General features: G+C 46.4%; 1 protein-coding gene across 2 annotated transcripts in view; it reads right to left on the minus strand.

Annotated features, from left to right (window-relative positions):
• CDH17 (cadherin 17) overlaps positions 1 to 20,332 on the minus strand; it is a 371,516-nt gene that overhangs the window by 228,881 nt on the left and 122,303 nt on the right. For both annotated transcript variants that reach the window (XM_069220475.1, XM_069220476.1), the window contains 2 exons: positions 9,250 to 9,348; positions 3,498 to 3,638 (listed from right to left, as the gene is read on the minus strand). In XM_069220475.1, coding sequence (XP_069076576.1) covers positions 3,498 to 3,638; positions 9,250 to 9,348 — 240 coding nt within the window. The remainder of the gene's footprint in view (positions 1 to 3,497; positions 3,639 to 9,249; positions 9,349 to 20,332) is intronic.

Here is a 20,332-nt window from a genome sequence, read left to right on the forward strand (position 1 = left end):
TGGTTGGAGATAGGTACTGTAGAAATATATCCCTACTGGTAAGACTCCACCTAAGAAACACTTTTTGGGATATTGATCTGTGCTGATCGCCAACTGAATGTCTCTCTCTCTCCTGTACGATTGCAATTACAATAAATTGAAAACCTTTTTAACCGTGAGTTGACTATTTAACTAAAGAATTTGACAGAGATGGAAGCTGAATAATAGGTGGAGGAGACACCACTGAAGCAATGCAGTGATGCAGGATAGAATAAATTGTGACAATTTTATTTGCAAAAAATCTGCAATCACATTACTCTTTTCTTCTGATGGCACAGAAATCTGCCTACTTAAAGGGTGTCTGACATCATTGATGATGCAAAAACAAGTTTTTGATATATTTGGTGCATCAAAAATTATATGTGAGAAAAGCACATCCTTTTTACGGCTAGTTTGTAGGCAAAGTTTAGTTGTTAAGTGGGGGGGACAGCCACGTTCCGCAGAGTGCAAGGAATGTTTAAGGATCATTAAGTCTTCTGAGAACTTGCCACAGGATGGACGAGCTCACTTGCTCTTGACCTACTTCTTAGAGGCAATAAGGCTGAGCATAGTATTACCACAATCATCTAATTTCTCTGGCTATGTATAAACAGATGAAGATTCTGTAGGCCAGAGATGCACCATAGCTCAGTCAAAGCACACTTCTGCTTACGACATTCTAGTGAAGGCAGGGGGAGACGACTACCCCTGCGTATATTCTAGAAGGAGCAGAAAAAAGGGGCACCAAAATGGTCAATCCTGGAAGAGGACAAGTGTAATAGTAATGATAAAATGGATCATTGGCCGACATAGTGTCCAGGGCGCGGTCACCCCAATTGGTAGGCAGAGCTAGATTTCTGGAAAGGGCAAATTAAATGAGAATATGAAGAACTAATGAGATAGCAAACGACTCAAGGCTGTACTACCTGATGTGAGCCTTTCTGTAGCAATGAAAATATGTAGACAGTTTAAGGAAGGTGGTTTGGCTGTTTTGTAAACTAATATGCAACTGAACAGCGTTGTCACAATGGATTCCTGTATATGGCAGTAATTGAGATCCTATTGTACAATAATAGGAAGAAAGGACACAGTCTTACATTCAATTGCAGTGACCCAACTATAAAGGCAGCTTTCACTAAAAGGTTCTACCATTGTTACATAAGTCTATCTTTCATGGGTGCAATGGACAGCACATAGAGTTACTTAACGATTTTCAGGCCTTACCGTGACAATGTAATAAAAAAGCCATTTTACTGCTGGAAACTATGAGATTTGCAAGCTCACACGGCAAAATGGCGTTTTGATTAGAATTAAATCTAATTTGCGAGCCAGAAACTATGTCCAACTTGGAAAATTCGGAGTCGCAAATAAGAAGTGGCATTAAAAGGATGTCCCCTCATAACTGCGATTCAGAATTTTATTTATCAATGGTTTGCGACAGTCAGATAATTATGCAAATTTAGTTTGCATAGAAGATTAAAAATATATATATATATTAGTATCCATGACCAACACAGTTGTCATAGCTGCGACCCCCCCACTGCACATTTGGTCAGAGGCCGCAGAAACCTTATGGCCGGGTCCTGTATTGATGCTAAGCAGAGAAGAGGCACAGGGCTTTCCCTGCTTCTTGGGCATGCCCTCCCTGACCTGAGCAGTGGCCATGGTGAAGCAGAATAGAGATTCCTGCAGGTGGTCCTTTCTGTGTCTCTTTGCATGAGGTGTCAGGTCAGGGGAAGATGCAAACCCGGACATCAAGCAATTCAACAAACACAAATATTCACTATTAGCACCATTCCTTGTGTTTCAGCTCCAAGGAGACATCACCGTACTGCTCTGGCTGGACTCCTCATCTGAGGATGTTTAAAAGGCATCACTGTAACTGAATACTGGCATATTGTCGAGGCACCTGCAGCAAAATAAAGCAAGGCCCAGATTTATGTTAAAGTGTCGCAGCGCGGTGCTGCGCCAAAAATAGCAGGGCTGCACCACTTTAGAAATGCAGGGGTGCACCATATTTAGAGGAATACAGTGCACCCCTATGTTTCCCTCTGTGCTGGTGCTGAATTAAGCTGCTTAGCGCCAACGCTGGCATCCTTGTACCATAGTGCAAGGGTGTCTGCGTTGAGGGGATAGATTGTTTATGTGCAGGAAGGGACACCGTCCTGCATGTAAACAATCGTCCATGGCATTTTGCTTCTTCTATGTATGCTGCAGAATGCAGCACATATAGAAAAAGCAAAACAACAAGGAGGAATAAAAGCATTCCTCCTCATTTTGCCATGCTAACACCACCCCTGGAGTGACGTTAGTTTTTTGCGCTGCCTCAGGTTACGAAGACTCGTAAATCTGAGGCAACGTCAAAAGCAATGGATGCGTTCCACTGCACGCCCCTTTGACACAGAAAACTGCGTTGGAGGGGCCCATATTTACAAGAAGGCATAACGCCACGTAAAAGTGGTATTACACCTCCTTGTAAATATGGAGCAGTGCTTACCGCCACTGGAGCGTCACGGAAAGTCGCACTACAATAATGTTAAAAAAAACTGAACCTTTGCAAAATGTCTTGGGCTCATCCAAAACATGAATGACAACCTATCAATCCAATGCCTGAAGAGGCTCACCCATACAAGCCAATGCCTGAAAGGGCTCACCCACTGAAGGGGCTAACGCCTGAAGAGGCTCACTCTCAAATGCCTGAAGAGGCTCAGAGTGACAAGCTAATGCCTGAAGGGTCTCAACCATATAAACCAATGCGTGAAGGGGCTCCCCATACAAACCAATACCTGAAGAGGCTCACCCATGTAAGTCAATGTCTGAAGGGGCTCCACCCTACAAGTCAATGCCTGAAGAGGCTCACCCATGTAAGTCAATGTCTGAAGGGGCTCACCTATATTAGCCAAAGTCTAAAGGGGCTCCTCCATACAAGTCAATGCCTGAAGAGGCTCACCCATGTAAGTCAATGTCTGAAGGGGCTCCACCCTACAAGTCAATGCCTGAAGAGGCTCACCCATGTAAGTCAATGTCTGAAGAGGCTCCACCCTACAAGTCAATGCCTGAAGAGGCTCACCCATGTAAGTCAATGTCTGAAGGGGCTCACCTATATTAGCCAAAGTCTAAAGGGGCTCCTCCATACAAGTCAATGCCTGAAGAGGCTCACCCATATACGTCAGTGACTGAAGGGACTCACTCATACAAGCCAATGCGTGAAGGGGCTCACCCATGGAAGCCAATGCCTGAAGGGCATGTTGTGTGCTGTCTGTTGTGCTAACACGAGATCTGGCACACAGGAAGCAGACATGCCAGACCAAGAAAACCGAACTCGTTGTCCTGAATATAATAGCCGGAAGAATCTACATCAGAAACCTTTTCTTTCTTTTCTTGCTTTCCAAGTAGTCTCTGAACCACAGAAAAATGTCGCACATCAATACGACTTCAGAAGACCTGATATTTTTGTATCATACATTTGAAATATTTACCTTAAGTTTGTAACTTGATTTTTTTTCTCTGTCAAGAGTTCCTATTAAACGCAAGGTTCCATTGATAGGTGTAATATGAAAGATTCTCTCCGTTTCTCCTATCAGCTCAAACCGCACCACACTGGCTTTGGATTTGTGAAACTAGACGAAACCATTAAGAACATTGTTAACATTTTAAGGAAAAATGTATGATCTAATTTATAAGCACCTGCGTTCATAGCATAAATTCGGTCACATTTGCAAAATTAGCAATCACTCAACATCATGAGTTTACTAAGCTGCTGTATTCAAGCTGTGCAATACATTTTTTTCACCATACACACTTCCGACTCAATGTGATGTACAAAGATGTGGTATGACACCAACCACCCAAGGACTGATTGACAAGAAAGAACATGCCAACATTCAATTAAGGAAGAAAACTATTAACAATTCCATAAACAATTGAAATAAGGCTTATTTTTTTTAAATCATTGCAAATGCCATCTCTCCGAGTTACTCATTTTCAGTAAAGTGGTCTGAATGCAATAACACATTGATGCCCTGCTGGCACAACCCGGAAGTGGAAGCGCACCACATTGGCACAAAAGAGGCAGGTGACCAAGGACTCAGAAACATGTTCGGGCAACAAAATGCAATTTCAACCATCCCATGATGAAGCATTTCGTTGATTTCCATCATAGAACCTTGGAGAGGTAAAACATGGACACGGCCTCTAAGTGGGAGGAAGGGCATGTTTTTTTATTTATTATTTAGGTATGGTAAAGCAGAGTTTACCACAGGGAGCGATGTATAGCAATAGCTTAAATCATACACAAATCACAAGCGCCCTAATAGAGCATTAAGTTACTAATCGAGGTTATTGCATAATGTCAAAAATTAAAATAAGATATAATACAGTATTGCTAATGCATTAAGCATCATTAGGTAAAGGTAAATGAACTTACATTATCAAAAAGTGGAGGACTCAGCTTCCTCCATTCGCATGCTTCGTGACTGAGGTGTTGACATTCATAACTCAGGGGGACATTTGTCCAGCACTCGAATATTAAAAAAGTGAAATGCATTTGTTTGACACAGATATTTTTCCTTTCTTATTACTATTAACATTATTTTCATGAGAAAGCATGAAGATACCCCCAAAAGATGTTGTGGCGCAAAGTGAGAGAGCAACCAGCAATAGTTAGGAGGAATGGAAAGGTTTAAGAAGAGTGAGGTTTTGATTTTTTCCTGAAAGTTGAAAGCTCAAAGGTTTTTTTAAGGAATAAAGGAAGATTGTTGCAAATTTTGGCTGCTGTGAGGGAGAAGGCGCGGCCTCCCCCAGCCTCTCTTTTTTCAGGAGGAAACCTTGATCAAGAAGGCCATGGAGGATTTCTGACCCTGGGACAGAAGGTGATATTGTAATGTAATGTGGATTTATATAGCATGGCTGATCACCTGTGAGGGTTTCAAAGTTGCTATCTATGGACATGGGAAGATTAAGTGATTTTCCCAGAATCACAGGACATTGCTCCGACACTGAGGCTTGAACCCAATTCTCTAGCTCCCGAGGCGGTTGCTCTGATGCTGCACTACATCCTTGCCTCTCATATTGGAATATGACCTTCAAATAAATGGGTCTGGGATTGTCGATTGCCCGGTGGACAAAGCGAAGAGCTTTAAACTGACTATAGCCTCCGGCAGCCAATGAAGAGCCTTTAGGTGAGATGAAATGGGGCAGGAGCCAGGAGGGGTGAGATCAGGACCAGTCTTGCTGAGGTACTCTCCACAATCTGCAGATGATGCTTTAGAAAGTCAGAAAGGCTCAAGTAGATTCCACTGTCATAGTCCAGATAGGAGTGATGAAAGCATGAACAATGGTTTTGCAACCATCCATCAGGATTAATGGAAAAATGTTTCTGAAGAACATGCAATACATTAAACAAGTGCCAGTCACCCAAGCAATCTGCTTAAAGAAGGGCAAGTTCTGCTAAAAAATGAAGCCCACATTTTTAGCATAAGGTGGAGGAAAGGGAGAAGAACCTAACACCCGCCACCAAGGGGATGACCAGATGTCTGCCTGGCAGCCAAAAAGTAGTATTTCATATTTGTCACTATTTAATTTGAGACAGATGTTGTTCATCTATTTGGCAGCCATGCTCAGATAAGACTAGATCAATATGCATGCTGTATCCGGGGTATCAGAAAGGGACACAGTGATCTGTTTGTCCTCGTGTGTGATACCAGATTGAAACCAAAAGAGCGAACCAGGGATGCAAGGAGGGAGGAGTAGATATTAAACAGAGTTGGGCTAAGGGAGGAGCCCTGTGGGATTCAACAAAAAAGAGAGTATGCTGTAGATCTATAGGGGAGCATATGAATGAAGTCTGACCTATTTACTAGTAAGGCATCAATTTAGGGGCAGATCCGTCTCCTGCAGCAAATGAGTCACAAAATAATATGGCATGTAGTCCCAGCCTAGAGATTAATGTAGCATCAATGAATATTCCTCCAAATATACTGATGGCAGAGTTTGATATCAGGTTCCTATCTGTCGGATACAGCAGTAAAGTCCCAACAGGGTAGCAGTACCATATTATTTTGTGGCTTGTTGTGGCATTTATGACCTAGTGTATGTGACCAAGGCTTCATTTTTGCACTCTTCCGGCTACTATACTAAATCTACGGTTGAACTCCTTCTAACTAGCCCTGTAAATGTTATCCTGACAAATACATGGTTGCTGTATCAGTTGTGTTCATTGTGATTACAAGTCATTTTCAAGTCTTTACATGACAACAAGCTGTGTACTATATTGGAACGCTTCAACATATGCTATCTTTGTTGTATTTTGTTTTACGTGTAGGATATATGCTGTTTTAGGTTGTTGTCACAGTTACTGTATTTTTCTTTTGGTTCCATTCAATGTATATAGAGTATGAGTATATCTACTTAATGGTGTATTGAAATTTGTAATACAGTACCAGAAAAAAATATTTATATATTTTTTCAATTATATGTTCAATATCATTTGTTTAACACTTCTGTGTGCGCAGACAAGTTGGGATCTGTAGGCTTTGGATTACTTTGTAGTAATCACTTTAGGTACACCTCGTGGTAGCACCAGACAGAATTTAAATTTGGCTCTGTGTACAGTGACCACTACTATTGGGGATTGTGCAGCCATGTTTTTTCCACAGCTACCCTTATGATGGTCTATGTACTGCCTCAATTTACTGCTACCAGGAATCATAAGTAAGGCCTGAGGCAGCATTACTGCACCACAAACACCATGGGGGTTATTACAACTTTGGAGGAGGTGTTAATCCGTCCCAAATGTGACGGATATACCACCACCCGTATTACGAGTTCCATAGGATATAATGGACTCGTAATACGGCTGGTGGTATTTCCGTCACTTTTGGGACGGATTAACACTTCCTCCAAAGTTGTAATAACCCCCCATATGCCTCATAATGGAGGCCAAAGATGAATATTGGCTATGCATCCTTATAGATAAATTTTACAATCAATACATGATTTGTTGTGACATAAGCAACACTTAAATAGATATATAATACGATGTCACAGTGTGATACTTCTATTTTCATTGATTTACCCAAGCAAATAAAAATGAATCTAAGAATTACTTGGAAATTCATTGCCATAAAAATATAATTGTTTGAGAAGTAACTATTGTATGTAGTTGGGAAAATTTGCCAAGTCTACTTAATTTGGGGGGGGGGGCTGAATAACTGCAAATCCCATCAACAAATTATGTTGCGAAAAAAATCAAGCTTGTGAAGTGTGAAGGTTGCAAAGTTTTAGAAGCAAAAACAGTGGCAGCATTAGCTGTCTTTCAAAGCTGATGTGTCCTCTTCTCGGGCACACCCGCAACCTCACTCGCTATGCCCTTTGAATGTCCCTTGCACATTTACTCGCGATCTTGTCCCGTTGATGAGACCATTCCATTTCTCGTGAACTGTGACCAAAGTTCTAGTCCCCACATCCAAATTGCCAGATTCTGATCCAACCTCTGCCCCACACTGATTTGTTCTCCATTGCCTACCAGTCATTGTAGTGCTTGTTGATTTTCCAGTCGCAGGATGCCTCTCGACTCAAGGCAGCCCGTTTGGGTGAGTGGTAAAACTTTGTATCAGCAAAGGTGGGTGAAGTGAGAACATTTAACCTGGCTTCACTGCAGCAACGTTTCCAAATTTGCTCAACTTCCTGTTGGTACATCACTTTGCAGACTATAAGAAAGCAGAATGTGTATGTTCTATTTGGTGCCATCGCTAAAATGAGTGCAAATTGTGTGAGGCCATTAAATAAATTATCATGCATGCTTCTACCATTTTGTTTTTTGCTTTGTAGGGAAAAATGCTGGAGGGTGCACCAAAATGTGGTTATTTAGAATGAAATTCTTAATTAATTCCAAGCTGAACTGGGTAACATATTCAAATGAGTGATAAAACGCCAAAGTAATTAAAAAAGTTTGGGATAGATGAATCATGTCAGGAATTCTTTATATTTTGCACAGGGTCACTGTGAACATGTGACTAGTCCGGTCTCCATGCATCAAGACTATGGGATTACCTTCTAGAAGAACTAGGACCCATCCTCAATTCACTGCCCTTAGAGAAAAACGTAAATATATCTATTCAGAATGCCCCTTATTTTTAGGGTCGAGCCTGCGTTGCATACGCTCGCGCATGCGTATCGCAGCGAGACGCTTTAGTGTTTAGAAAAGGGCTCGGAGCCCTGTCAACATCACGTCAGTGTTTTTTATTGGTTCGTGGGCTTGCACAATAAAATCTGCTTGTTGTCATTAGTCGAAGGCACGCATACGTCATGCCTTTTCTGGTGGCTAGCCCTCCTCCAGCGCAGCGACCAAGTACAGAAAACATACGAAGCTCGCTGTTTTCCATCGGGCTCGTGGACTTCTTTTTCTCTCATTTACGAGCGCGATCTCGCTTGGCAGAAGTCGAGTGCTTTACATAATTAATTTCACTTTTTCGGGTTATCTACATAATGCACTTTTGCCTGATAGGTGAAAAGTCCGGTTAGGAGTTTACAACGCGATCAGCTCTAACATGAGCACACGCGAGACCCGTTGCATTGTAAATGCTTGTTCTAATGATATTTCTGCCCACCTCCACCTTCCTTGTTTTCTTCAGGTTACTTATTATTGTAAGGTTCTTGTTCCGTGTAAAGTGCTTCTAAATACATTAATTGAGTCCGATTATGAGTTGGATTGTAGTTTCGTTCAAACCAAAAACTCCGGACTCAAAACTATTGGGCATGGGACAAGTTAGTCGCTATTAAGGAGGAGAGCACATGGAAACAACTATGGTAATGTCACCCCTGCGTATTATTCCCCATTCTGTAATTGTACAACAACCACGGGGCTGTAACACATGGTTCCACACATGGTACCACATGGAAAGAGCATTTTCATGTACTGAAATAAGAATAAGCTGAAGGGGCGAAATTAGTGCCTGTTTTGGCAAGCTTTCCGACATTATTGGCACCGTTACCAGGCACCTGCTTTTGTGACGTCACCCATCGTGTACTCAGGGGCCTAACTGGCTTACTTTAGATCTTCACTATTGGTTCCGATTGTATCACGGGTCACGAGAGAGAAGGCAGCAGAAGGGAAGGAAGGTTCGAGAAGGATTAGATTCAGAGCTTCTCTTTAGGACAATGTGATGCAAGATGCAAAGAGAGTTCTTTTGAAGAGGCAAATCCCTTAAAAGAGGGATGAGTGATAGTTACCTGGTGAATATCTTCATCATAGAATCGTTCCGGCAGAGTGATATCCACGTCTTTCAGTGGCGTTGAAAACAGTGAGTCACTTTGTCCATGACTTGCAGCCTGTGAAAAATACAAATAGCCTGTTACTGAAACAGCCACATGGCACATACCGTTATGGTGTGGTGGGCATTGCAATATTCTCTTGCAGTGTGCAATCACACGGCGCTGCCTAGTTCACTGATTCTCGTTTTGATACGTTCATAATCGATTAACCAATTGCTTTGGTCTTATTTTGTAAATCACTGTTTCCTTCTTCCTCTATTTTAATTTAGTAGGTGTTACAAATTCTAAGCTTATTATTAAACATTTGAAAATATGAAATTACATTTCAATGTGACCAAGCAGAAAAGGAGAAAAAATATTCCTGTCAATAATCTTCATGCACCTATATAACTGTATCACTCCTAAGTTATATTTAAGCAGAGCTCTCTGGATCTAATCCTTAATTGTATCTATTCTACTACCAATTAAATTATCTAGACTGAAAAATGGGGAGGGGTTGGGTGTCTGGGATGAGGAATAAGGCACTTGACACCTTCATCTTCCACATAAAGATCATAGCACATGCCTAAGACAGTGGGGATTCTCAGGGTCCTGACTCGAGCCGACCCCCTGGTGGGAGGACAGTGTGGGAGAGGGTAAGTACACCAATAGTCATATGCAAGACGTTTACTCCATTGCTGCCAGCGCCCCCCTTGGTCTCACTTCCTTCTGTCATGGACTAAAGAGCACTCTCATTTCATGCACACCACTTCCCGAGTCTCTTGTTTAAAGCAATCGCTAACTCTACACTTCCAGCACAAAGATGGCATTCACGTTCCTCTCCAGTGCCCACTGCTCTTCTTGTCACCACCACACAATGGCGGTCATTACAACATTGGCGGTAAAAGGCGCTTACCGCCATGCAGAAGACCGCCAACACACTGCCGCGGCCGCGGAATTCCGCCACAGCTATTATGACCCACATCTCGGAATCCACCAAAAGTCAGACACCCACACAAGTCCGCCACACCAAAGGTCAGTGATAAACTGGCAAAACCAAAACCGACACCGTCACGCCAACAGAAATACACCCACACTATCACGACACACGAATCCACGCGGCGGTCTTTCAACCACGGTATTCCATTGGCGGTACACACTGCCGTGCTCAAAATACACACACTCTTACAAAACACAGCCACATTGGACAATTCTAAATACTCACACCTGATACACATACACACACAACTCCCACACACCCATTACAATATAAAACACACACCCACATCACCCACAAACCCCCACGACAAAAAATTCCGAAAGAAGGCCAGGGAGAGACACCACCATCAAAAACAACAGCATCCACAGGCACACAACACCATCACCCACACAACTTCCATGCACCTCACACAACACACCACTACATATCACCACACTCATCACCACACACTCCACCCCACACATCACCTACACCACCCCATGGCACGGCAAAGACACCCCAGGTTCTCGGAGGAGGAGCTCAGGGTCATGGTGGAGGAAATTGTCCGGGTAGAGCCACAGCTATTCGGATCACAGGTGCAGCACACCTCTATAGCTAGGAAGATGGAGCTATGGCGAAGAATCGTGGACAGGGTCAACGCAGTGGGACAACCCCCAAGAAATCGGGAGGACATCAGGAAGAGGTGCAATGACCTACGGGGGAAGGTGCGTTCCGTGGTCTCAAGACACCACCTGGAGGTTCAGCAGACTGGCGGCGGACTCCCACCTTCTCCCCCACAACTAACAACATGGGAGGAGCAGGTCTTGGCGATTCTGCATCCTGAGGGCCTCGCAGGAGTTGGTGGAGGAATGGACTCTGGTAAGTCAAAGCTTTACTATTACATCCCCCACCCTACCTGCATGCCATCACATACCCCCACCCTCACCCTCAGCCCCAGCACCCCAACTCCTCACAAATGTCCCAACATCACAAACCACACATCCCAACACCAAGCCCTGCATGCAACAACAAAGCATGGACACCCATCACCAAAGCATGTCCACTACACATACCCATACACCCCCCTAAACCATCATCACACAAGCTCCCACACAGGAATGCTAGCACTGGGGTACACGGTCACCCACCCATTGCACACCATTACACACACAGATTTAACAAACATCCTTTTATACCCCTGCAGGAGCCCTACCCAACGTCACCGGACAGGAGGGTCCACACATGTCCACACCACCAACAGAAGAGGCCCTCAGTAATGACAGCAGCTCTGTCCAACCTAGATGACCAGCCCGGACCATCAGGGACCTCTGGACAGTCGGTTCCCCTCACACTGGCACAGGCCACCACAGACCTTCCCCCCTCTGGAAACACCAGCACAGCACTCACCCAGCGGGCCCATACCTCGGTCCCCAGGACACGTCAATCAGCTGTGTGTCCACCACTACAGGGAACCCAGGATAACCCACCACCCCAACAACAACAGGGACCTGGGGGCAGTGGTAGTAGGCACACGGTCCAGGGGACGGAGGCACTGGAACACATGGGAATTGCGAGGGCTGCCGTGCGACAGGGGGCGGACAGGCCAAGGGAACCCACTCTCCACAAGGCCCTCTCCTCCATCATGGGAGTCTACCACCACTCCCAGGAGACGATGACAACGGTACTGGCCAAGTTTCAGGAGACCCAGCGCATGCAGGAGGAACAGTATATGGGCTTCAGGGAGGAACTCAGAACCATCAGCTCCACCCTGGGCACCATCGTAGGGGTGCTGAAGGAACTACTCAACACCAGGAGGGACACTGTGGCACTACAAGGGGCCCCTGACACTAGCATGGACGATGAACTGCCCACCACCTCCGCCGGCGCTAGTGGACAGCACGCCCCGCTACAGGACCACCACACCAGCACCCCACCCCCTGGAGAGGGAGAACCACCCCGCAAACGGTCCCTGAGATCCAGGAACAAGACAGAGAACGATTCCAAGACCCCCGCCAAGAAATGAGACCACCCTGATTGTCATCCTACTGTCCCACTTTGTCACCCTGTCCATAATTAAACTGCCCCAGCTCCACTTCCTATGCCCATATGGGCAATGCACCTGTGAGACTAATAGACTGGACACTGCCGTGGACACTCCTCCGCCATCACCCCTCACCATTTCACTACCCCCTCCAATTTTGAGCATTTAAATAAACACACCTAAAGCACAAAATGATCTGGAGTCTGTCTGTGATTTCGAATTTGTGTATTAGCAATTACAGTGACAAAATGTTTTTTAAATAGTAATGTCAACATACCTATGTCACACAGCTCTAGTCCATGAGGAATCTTAAGCAGATGTCACACAGTGGGACCCACATCTGTGAAACCGTAAGGGAAAGTGACAACTCAGTGACCATACACTGGGTGAAAACGACAGACAGGAGAGAGGTAGTAGTGTTAAAGTACATGTACTAGGCAGGATTGTATTCTTACCTGTGTCTCACTGAAATATTGCTGGATCACTGAGTCCCTGCCTGTTGTGCATGTCTTCTTCCTCTGCTTCCTCCTCATCACTGTCCACAGGTTCCACAGCTGCCACAACACCGCCATCTGGACCATCCTCCTGCAGAAAAGGCACCTGGCGTCGCAAAGCCAAGTTGTGAAGCATACAGCAGACCACGATGATCTGGCACACCTTCTTTGGTGAGTAGAATAGGGATCCACCTGTCATATGGAGGCACCTGAACCTGGCCTTCAGGAGGCCGAAGGTCTGCTCGATCACCCTCCTAGTTTGCCCATGGGCCTCATTGTAGCGTTCCTCTGCCCTGGTCCTGGGATTCCTCACTGGGGTCAGTGGCCATGACAGGTTGGGGAAACCAGAGTCACCTGCAAATGGTGAGGGGCAACTGTTAGACACACACTAACCTGGAGGGATAACCCCAGACCCAGACAACTATTCACACTGACTTTCTTCCAGGTGCTCACCTATTAGCCACACACGGTGCCTCTGGAGTTGACCCATCACATAAGGGATGCTGCTATTCCACAGGATGTAGGTGTCATGCACTGAGCCAGGGAACATGGCATTCACATGGGAGATGTACTGGTCTGCCAAACATACCATCTGTACATTCATAGAATGATAACTCTTCTGGTTTCTGTACACCTGTTCACTCCTGTGGGGGGGGGACCAAAGCCACATGGGACCCATCAATGGCACCTATGATGTTGGGGATATGTCCCTGGGCATAGAAATTACCTTTCACTGTAGGCAAATCCTCCACCTGAGGGAAAACGATGTAGCTCCACATGTGTTTCAGAAGGGCAGACAACACTCTGGATAATACGTTGGAAAACATAGGCTGGGACACCCCTGATACCATAGCCACAGTTGTTTGAAAAGAGCCACTTGCAAGGAAATGGAGCACTGACAGCACCTGCACTTGAGGGGGGATCCCTGTGGGATGGCGGATTGCTGACATCAGGTCTGGCTCCAACTGGGTACACAGTTCCTGGATTGTGGCACGGTCAAGCCTGTAGGTGATTATCAAATGTCGCTCCTCCATTGTCGACAGGTCCACCAACGGTCGGTACACCGGAGGATGCCGCCATCTCCTCACATGTCCCAGCGGACGGTGCCTATGAAGGACAACAGCAAGCACAGAGTCAAACAACTCAGAGGTACTGTAAGGAAATGCCTCCTTGGCATGGTTGCCCCCTGACTTTTTGCCTTTGCTGATGCTATGTTTACAATTGAAAGTGTGCTGAGGCCTGCTAACCAGGCCCCAGCACCAGTGTTCTTTCCCTAACCTGTACTTTTGTATCCACAATTGGCAGACCCTGGCATCCAGATAAGTCCCTTGTAACTGGTACTTCTAGTACCAAGGGCCCTGATGCCAAGGAAGGTCTCTAAGGGCTGCAGCATGTCTTATGCCACCCTGGAGACCTCTCACTCAGCACAGACACACTGCTTGCCAGCTTGTGTGTGCTAGTGAGGACAAAACGAGTAAGTCGACATGGCACTCCCCTCAGGGTGCCATGCCAGCCTCTCACTGCCTATGCAGTATAGGTAAGACACCCCTCTAGCAGGCTTTACAGCCCTAAGGCAGGGTGCACTATACCATAGGTGAGGGTACCAGTGCATGAGCATGGTACCCCTACAGTGTCTAAACAAAACCTTAGACATTGTAAGTGCAGGGTAGCCATAAGAGTATATGGTCTGGGAGTCTGTCAAACACGAACTCCACAGCACCATAATGGCTACACTGAAAACTGGGAAGTTTGGTATCAAACTTCTCAGCACAATAAATGCACACTGATGCCAGTGCACATTTTATTGCAAAATACACCCCAGAGGGCACCTTAGAGGTGCCCCCTGAAACTTAACCGACTGTCTGTGTAGGCTGACTAGTTCCAGCAGCCTGCCACACTAGAGACATGTTGCTGGCCCCATGGGGAGAGTGCCTTTGTCACTCTGAGGCCAGTAACAAAGCCTGCACTGGGTGGAGATGCTAACACCTCCCCCAGGCAGGAGCTGTAACACCTGGCGGTGAGCCTCAAAGGCTCACCCCTTTGTCACAGCACCGCAGGACACTCCAGCTAGTGGAGTTGCCCGCCCCCTCCGGCCCCGGTCCCCACTTTTGGCGGCAAGGCCGGAGAAAATAATGAGAATAACAAGGAGGAGTCACTGGCCAGTCAGGACAGCCCCTAAGGTGTCCTGAGCTGAGGTGACTCTAACTTTTAGAAACCCTCCATCTTGCAGATGGAGGATTCCCCCAATAGGGTTAGGATTGTGACCCCCTCCCCTTGGGAGGAGGCACAAAGAGGGTGTACCCACCCTCAGGGCTAGTAGCCATTGGCTACTAACCCCCCAGACCTAAACACGCCCTTAAATTTAGTATTTAAGGGCTACCCTGAACCCTAGAAAATCAGATGCCTGCAACAACAAGAAGAAGGACTGCCTAGCTGAAAACCCCTGCAGAGGAAGACCAGAAGACAACAACTGCCTTGGCTCCAGAAACTCACCGGCCTGTCCCCTGCCTTCCAAAGAACTCTGCTCCAGCGACGCCTTCCAAAGGGACCAGCGACCTCTGAATCCTCTGAGGACTGCCCTGCTTCGACGACGACAAGAAACTCCCGAGGACAGCGGACGTGCTCCAAAAAGACTGCAACTTTGTTTCAAGAAGCAGCTTTAAAGAACCCTGCAACTCCCCGCAAGAAGCGTGAGACTTGCAACACTGCACCCGGCGACCCAGACTCGGCTGGTGGAGAACCAACACCTCAGGGAGGACCCCCGGACTACTCTACGACTGTGAGTACCAAAACCTGTCCCCCCTGAGTCCCCACAGCGCCGCCTGCAGAGGGAATCCCGAGGCTTCCCCTGACCGCGACTCTCTGAAACCTAAGTCCCGACGCCTGGAAAAGACCCTGCACCCGCAGCCCCCAGGACCTGAAGGACCGGACTTTCACTGCAGAAGTGACCCCCAGGAGTCCCTCTCCCTTGCCCAAGTGGAGGTTTCCCCGAGGAAGCCCCCCCTTGCCTGCCTGCAGCGCTGAAGAGATCCCTTGATCTCTCATTGACTAACATTGCGAACCCGACGCTTGTTTCTACACTGCACCCGGCCGCCCCCGCGCTGCTGAGGGTGAAATTTCTGTGTGGGCTTGTGTCCCCCCCGGTGCCCTACAAAACCCCCCTGGTCTGCCCTCCGAAGACGCGGGTACTTACCTGCAAGCAGACCGGAACCGGGGCACCCCCTTCTCTTCATTATAGCCTATGCGTTTTGGGCACCACTTTGAACTCTGCACCTGACCGGCCCTGAGCTGCTGGTGTGGTGACTTTGGGGTTGCTCTGAACCCCCAACGGTGGGCTACCTTGGACCAAGAACTGAACCCTGTAAGTGTCTTACTTACCTGGTAAAACTAACAAAAACTTACCTCCCCCAGGAACTGTGAAAATTGCACTGTGTCCACTTTTGAAATAGCTATTGGTGAATAACTTGAAAAGTATACATGCAATTGAAATGATTCAAAGTTCCTAATGTACTTACCTGCAATACCTTTCAAACAAGATATTACATGTTAAATTTGAACCTGTGGTTCTTAAAATAAACTAAGAAACGATATTTTTCTATAACAAAACCTATTGGCTGGATTTGTCTCTGAGTGTGTGTACCTCATTTATTGTCTATGTGTATGTACAACAAATGCTTAACACTACTCCTTGGATAAGCCTACTGCTCGACCACACTACCACAAAATAGAGCATTAGTATTATCTATTTTTACCACTATTTTACCTCTAAGGGGAACCCTTGGACTCTGTGCATGCTATTCCTTACTTTGAAATAGCACATACAGAGCCAACTTCCTACATTGGTGGATCAGCGGTGGGGTACAAGACTTTGCATTTGCTGGACTACTCAGCCAATACCTGATCACACGACAAATTCCAAAATTGTCATTAGAAATTGATTTTTGCAATTTGAAAAGTTTTCTAAATTCTTAAAAGACCTGCTAGGGCCTTGTGTTAGATCCTGTTTAGCATTTCTTTTAGAGTTTAAAAGTTTGTAAAAGTTTGAATTAGATTCTAGAACCAGTTTTAGATTCTTAAAAAGTATTCCAACTTTTAGAAGCAAAATGTCTAGCACAGATGTGGCTGTGGTGGAACTCGACACCACACCTTACCTCCATCTACAGATGAGAGAGCTAAGGTCACTCTGTAAACTAAAGAAAATAACAATGGGCCCCAAACCTACCAAAATACAGCTCCAGGAGCTCTTGGCAGAGTTTGAAAAGGCCAATCCCTCTGAGGGTGGCAACTCAGAGGAAGATGATAGTGAATTGGAGGAAGATTCCCCCCTACCAGTCCTATCTAGGGAGGACAGGGCCTCTCAAGCCCTGACTCCAAAAATACTAGTCAGAGATGCTGGCTCCCTCACAGGAGGGACCAGCACCTCTGAAATCACTGAGGATAACTCCAGTGAAGAGGACATCCAGTTAGCCAGGATGGCCAAAAGATTGGCTTTGGAAAGACAGATCCTAGCCATAGAGAGGGAAAGACAAGAGATGGGCCTAGGACCCATCAATGGTGGCAGCAACATAAATAGGGTCAGAGATTCTCCTGACATGTTGAAAATCCCTAAAGGGATTGTAACTAAATATGAAGATGGTGATGACATCACCAAATGGTTCACAGCTTTTGAGAGGGCTTGTGTAACCAGAAAAGTGAACAAATCTCACTGGGGTGCTCTCCTTTGGGAAATGTTCACAGGAAAGTGTAGGGATAGACTCCTCACACTCTCTGGACAAGATGCAGAATCTTATGACCTCATGAAGGGTACCCTGATTGAGGGCTTTGGATTCTCCACTGAGGAGTATAGGATTAGATTCAGGGGGGCTCAAAAATCCTCGAGCCAGACCTGGGTTGACTTTGTAGACTACTCAGTAAAAACACTAGATGGTTGGATTCAAGGCAGTGGTGTAAGTAATTATGATGGGCTGTACAATTTATTTGTGAAAGAACACCTGTTAAGTAATTGTTTCAATGATAAACTGCATCAGCATCTGGTAGACCTAGGACCAATTTCTCCCCAAGAATTGGGAAAGAAGGCGGACCATTGGGTCAAGACTAGGGTGGCCAAAACTTCCACAGGGGGTGACCAAAAGAAAGGGGTCACAAAACCTCCCCAGGGGAAAGGTGGTGAGACAGCCAAAAATAAAAATAGTAAAGAGTCTTCTACAGGCCCCCAAAAACCTGCACAGGAGGGTGGGCCCAGAGCCTCTTCACAAACCAATCCTGGGTACAAGGGTAAAAACTTTGATCCCAAAAAGGCCTGGTGTCGAAACTGTAGTCAGTCTGGACACCAAACTGGAGACAAGGCCTGTCCCAAGAAAAGTTCCACTCCAAACTCCAATCCAGGTAACACTGGAATGGCTAGTCTCCAAGTGGGATCAACAGTGTGCCCAGAGCAAATCAGGGTCCACACTGAAGCTACTCTAGTCTCTGAGGGTGGGGTGGATTTAGCCACACTAGCTGCCTGGCCTCCTAACATGCAAAAATACAGGCAGCAGCTCTTTATTAATGGGACAAGTGTAGAGGGCCTGAGGGATACAGGTGCCAGTGTCACCATGGTGACAGAGAAACTGGTTTCCCCTGGCCAATACCTGATTGGAAAAACTTATACAGTCACCAATGCTGACAATCAAACTAAAGCACATCCATGGCAATGGTAACTTTAGAATGGGGAGGGGTCAATGGCCTGAAACAGGTGGTGGTCTCCTCAAACATCCCAGTAGACTGTCTGCTTGGAAATGACCTGGAGTCCTCAGCATGGGCTGAGGTAGAGCTAAAAACCCATGCAGCCATGCTGGGTATCCCTGAACTGGTGTGTGTAAAAACAAGAGCACAGTGCAAGGCACAGGGTGAAAAAGTAGAGCTGGAGTCTGGAAGAAAGGCCCAGCCTACCAAGAGAAGAGGAAAGTCAGTTGGGAGACCAACTGCAACACAGTCAGAAAAAGAGAACCTCTCTTCTCAGGAAGAAGTTCTGCCCTCTGAGGGAACTGAGCCTTTGGAGCTTGAACCTTATCAGGTTGAGCTCTTGGGCCCAGGGGGACCCTCAAGGGAGGAGCTGTGTAAGGGACAAGAAACCTGTCCCTCTCTTGAAGGCCTTAGGCAGCAAGCTGCTGAAGAGTCCAAGGGCAAGAAAAATGGAACACATAGGGTCTATTGGGAAGATGGACTCCTGTACACTGAGGCCAGAGACCCCAAACCTGGTGCCACTAGGAGAGTGGTAGTGCCTCAGTCGTTCAGAGAGTTTATTCTGACCTTAGCCCATGATATTCCCCTTCCTGGGCATTTGGGACAAACCAAGACGTGGGAGAGGTTAGTCAACCACTTCTACTGGCCCAATATGTCCCAGAAGGTTAAGGAGTTTTGCCTCTCCTGCCCCACCTGTCAATCCAGTGGTAAGACAGGTGGGCACCCAAAGGCCCCCCTCATTCCACTTCCAGTGGTGGGGGTCCCCTTTGAAAGAGTGGGTGTGGACATAGTTGGTCCACTGGAACCTACCACAGCCTCAGGAAATATGTACATCCTAGTAGTAGTGGATCATGCTACTAGGTATCCTGAAGCTATTCCCCTTAGGTCAACTACTGCCCCTGCAGTAGCCAAGGCCCTCATTGGTATCTTTACCAGAGTGGGTTTCCCTAAGGAGGTGGTGTCTGACAGAGGTACCAACTTCATGTCAGCATACCTAAAACACATGTGGAATGAGTGTGGAGTGACTTACAAATTCACTACACCATACCATCCACAAACTAACGGCTTAGTTGAGAGATTCAACAAGACATTAAAAGGCATGATCATGGGGCTCCCAGAAAAACTCAAAAGGAGATGGGATGTCCTCTTGCCATGTCTGCTTTTTGCTTACAGAGAGGTGCCACAGAAGGGAGTAGGATTCTCACCCTTTGAACTTCTGTTTGGCCACCCTGTAAGGGGACCACTTGCTCTTGTTAAAGAAGGCTGGGAGAGACCTCTTCATGAGTCTAAACAAGACATAGTGGACTATGTACTTGGCCTTCGCTCTAGAATGGCAGAGTACATGGAAAAGGCAACCAAAAACCTTGAGGTCAGCCAACAGCTCCAGAAGTTTTGGTATGACCAAAAGGCTGCACTGGTTGAGTTCCAACCAGGGCAGAAAGTCTGGGTTCTGGAGCCTGTGGCTCCCAGGGCACTCCAGGACAAATGGAGTGGCCCTTACCCAGTGCTAGATAGGAAGAGTCAGGTCACCTACCTGGTGGACCTGGGCACAAGCAGGAGCCCCAAGAGGGTGATCCATGTGAACCGCCTTAAGCTCTTCCATGACAGGGCTGATGTGAATCTGTTGATGGTAACAGATGAGGATCAGGAGGCAGAGAGTGAACCTCTCCCTGAGCTTCTATCATCAGACCCAAAAGATGGCTCAGTAGATGGAGTGATCTACTCAGACACCCTCTCTGGCCAACAGCAAGCTGATTGTAGGAGAGTCCTACAACAGTTTCCTGAACTCTTCTCCTTAACCCCTGGTCAGACACACCTGTGTAC

Source organism: Pleurodeles waltl, chromosome 2_2, assembly GCF_031143425.1.
Source record: "Pleurodeles waltl isolate 20211129_DDA chromosome 2_2, aPleWal1.hap1.20221129, whole genome shotgun sequence".
Classification (NCBI taxonomy): Eukaryota; Metazoa; Chordata; class Amphibia; order Caudata; family Salamandridae; genus Pleurodeles; species Pleurodeles waltl.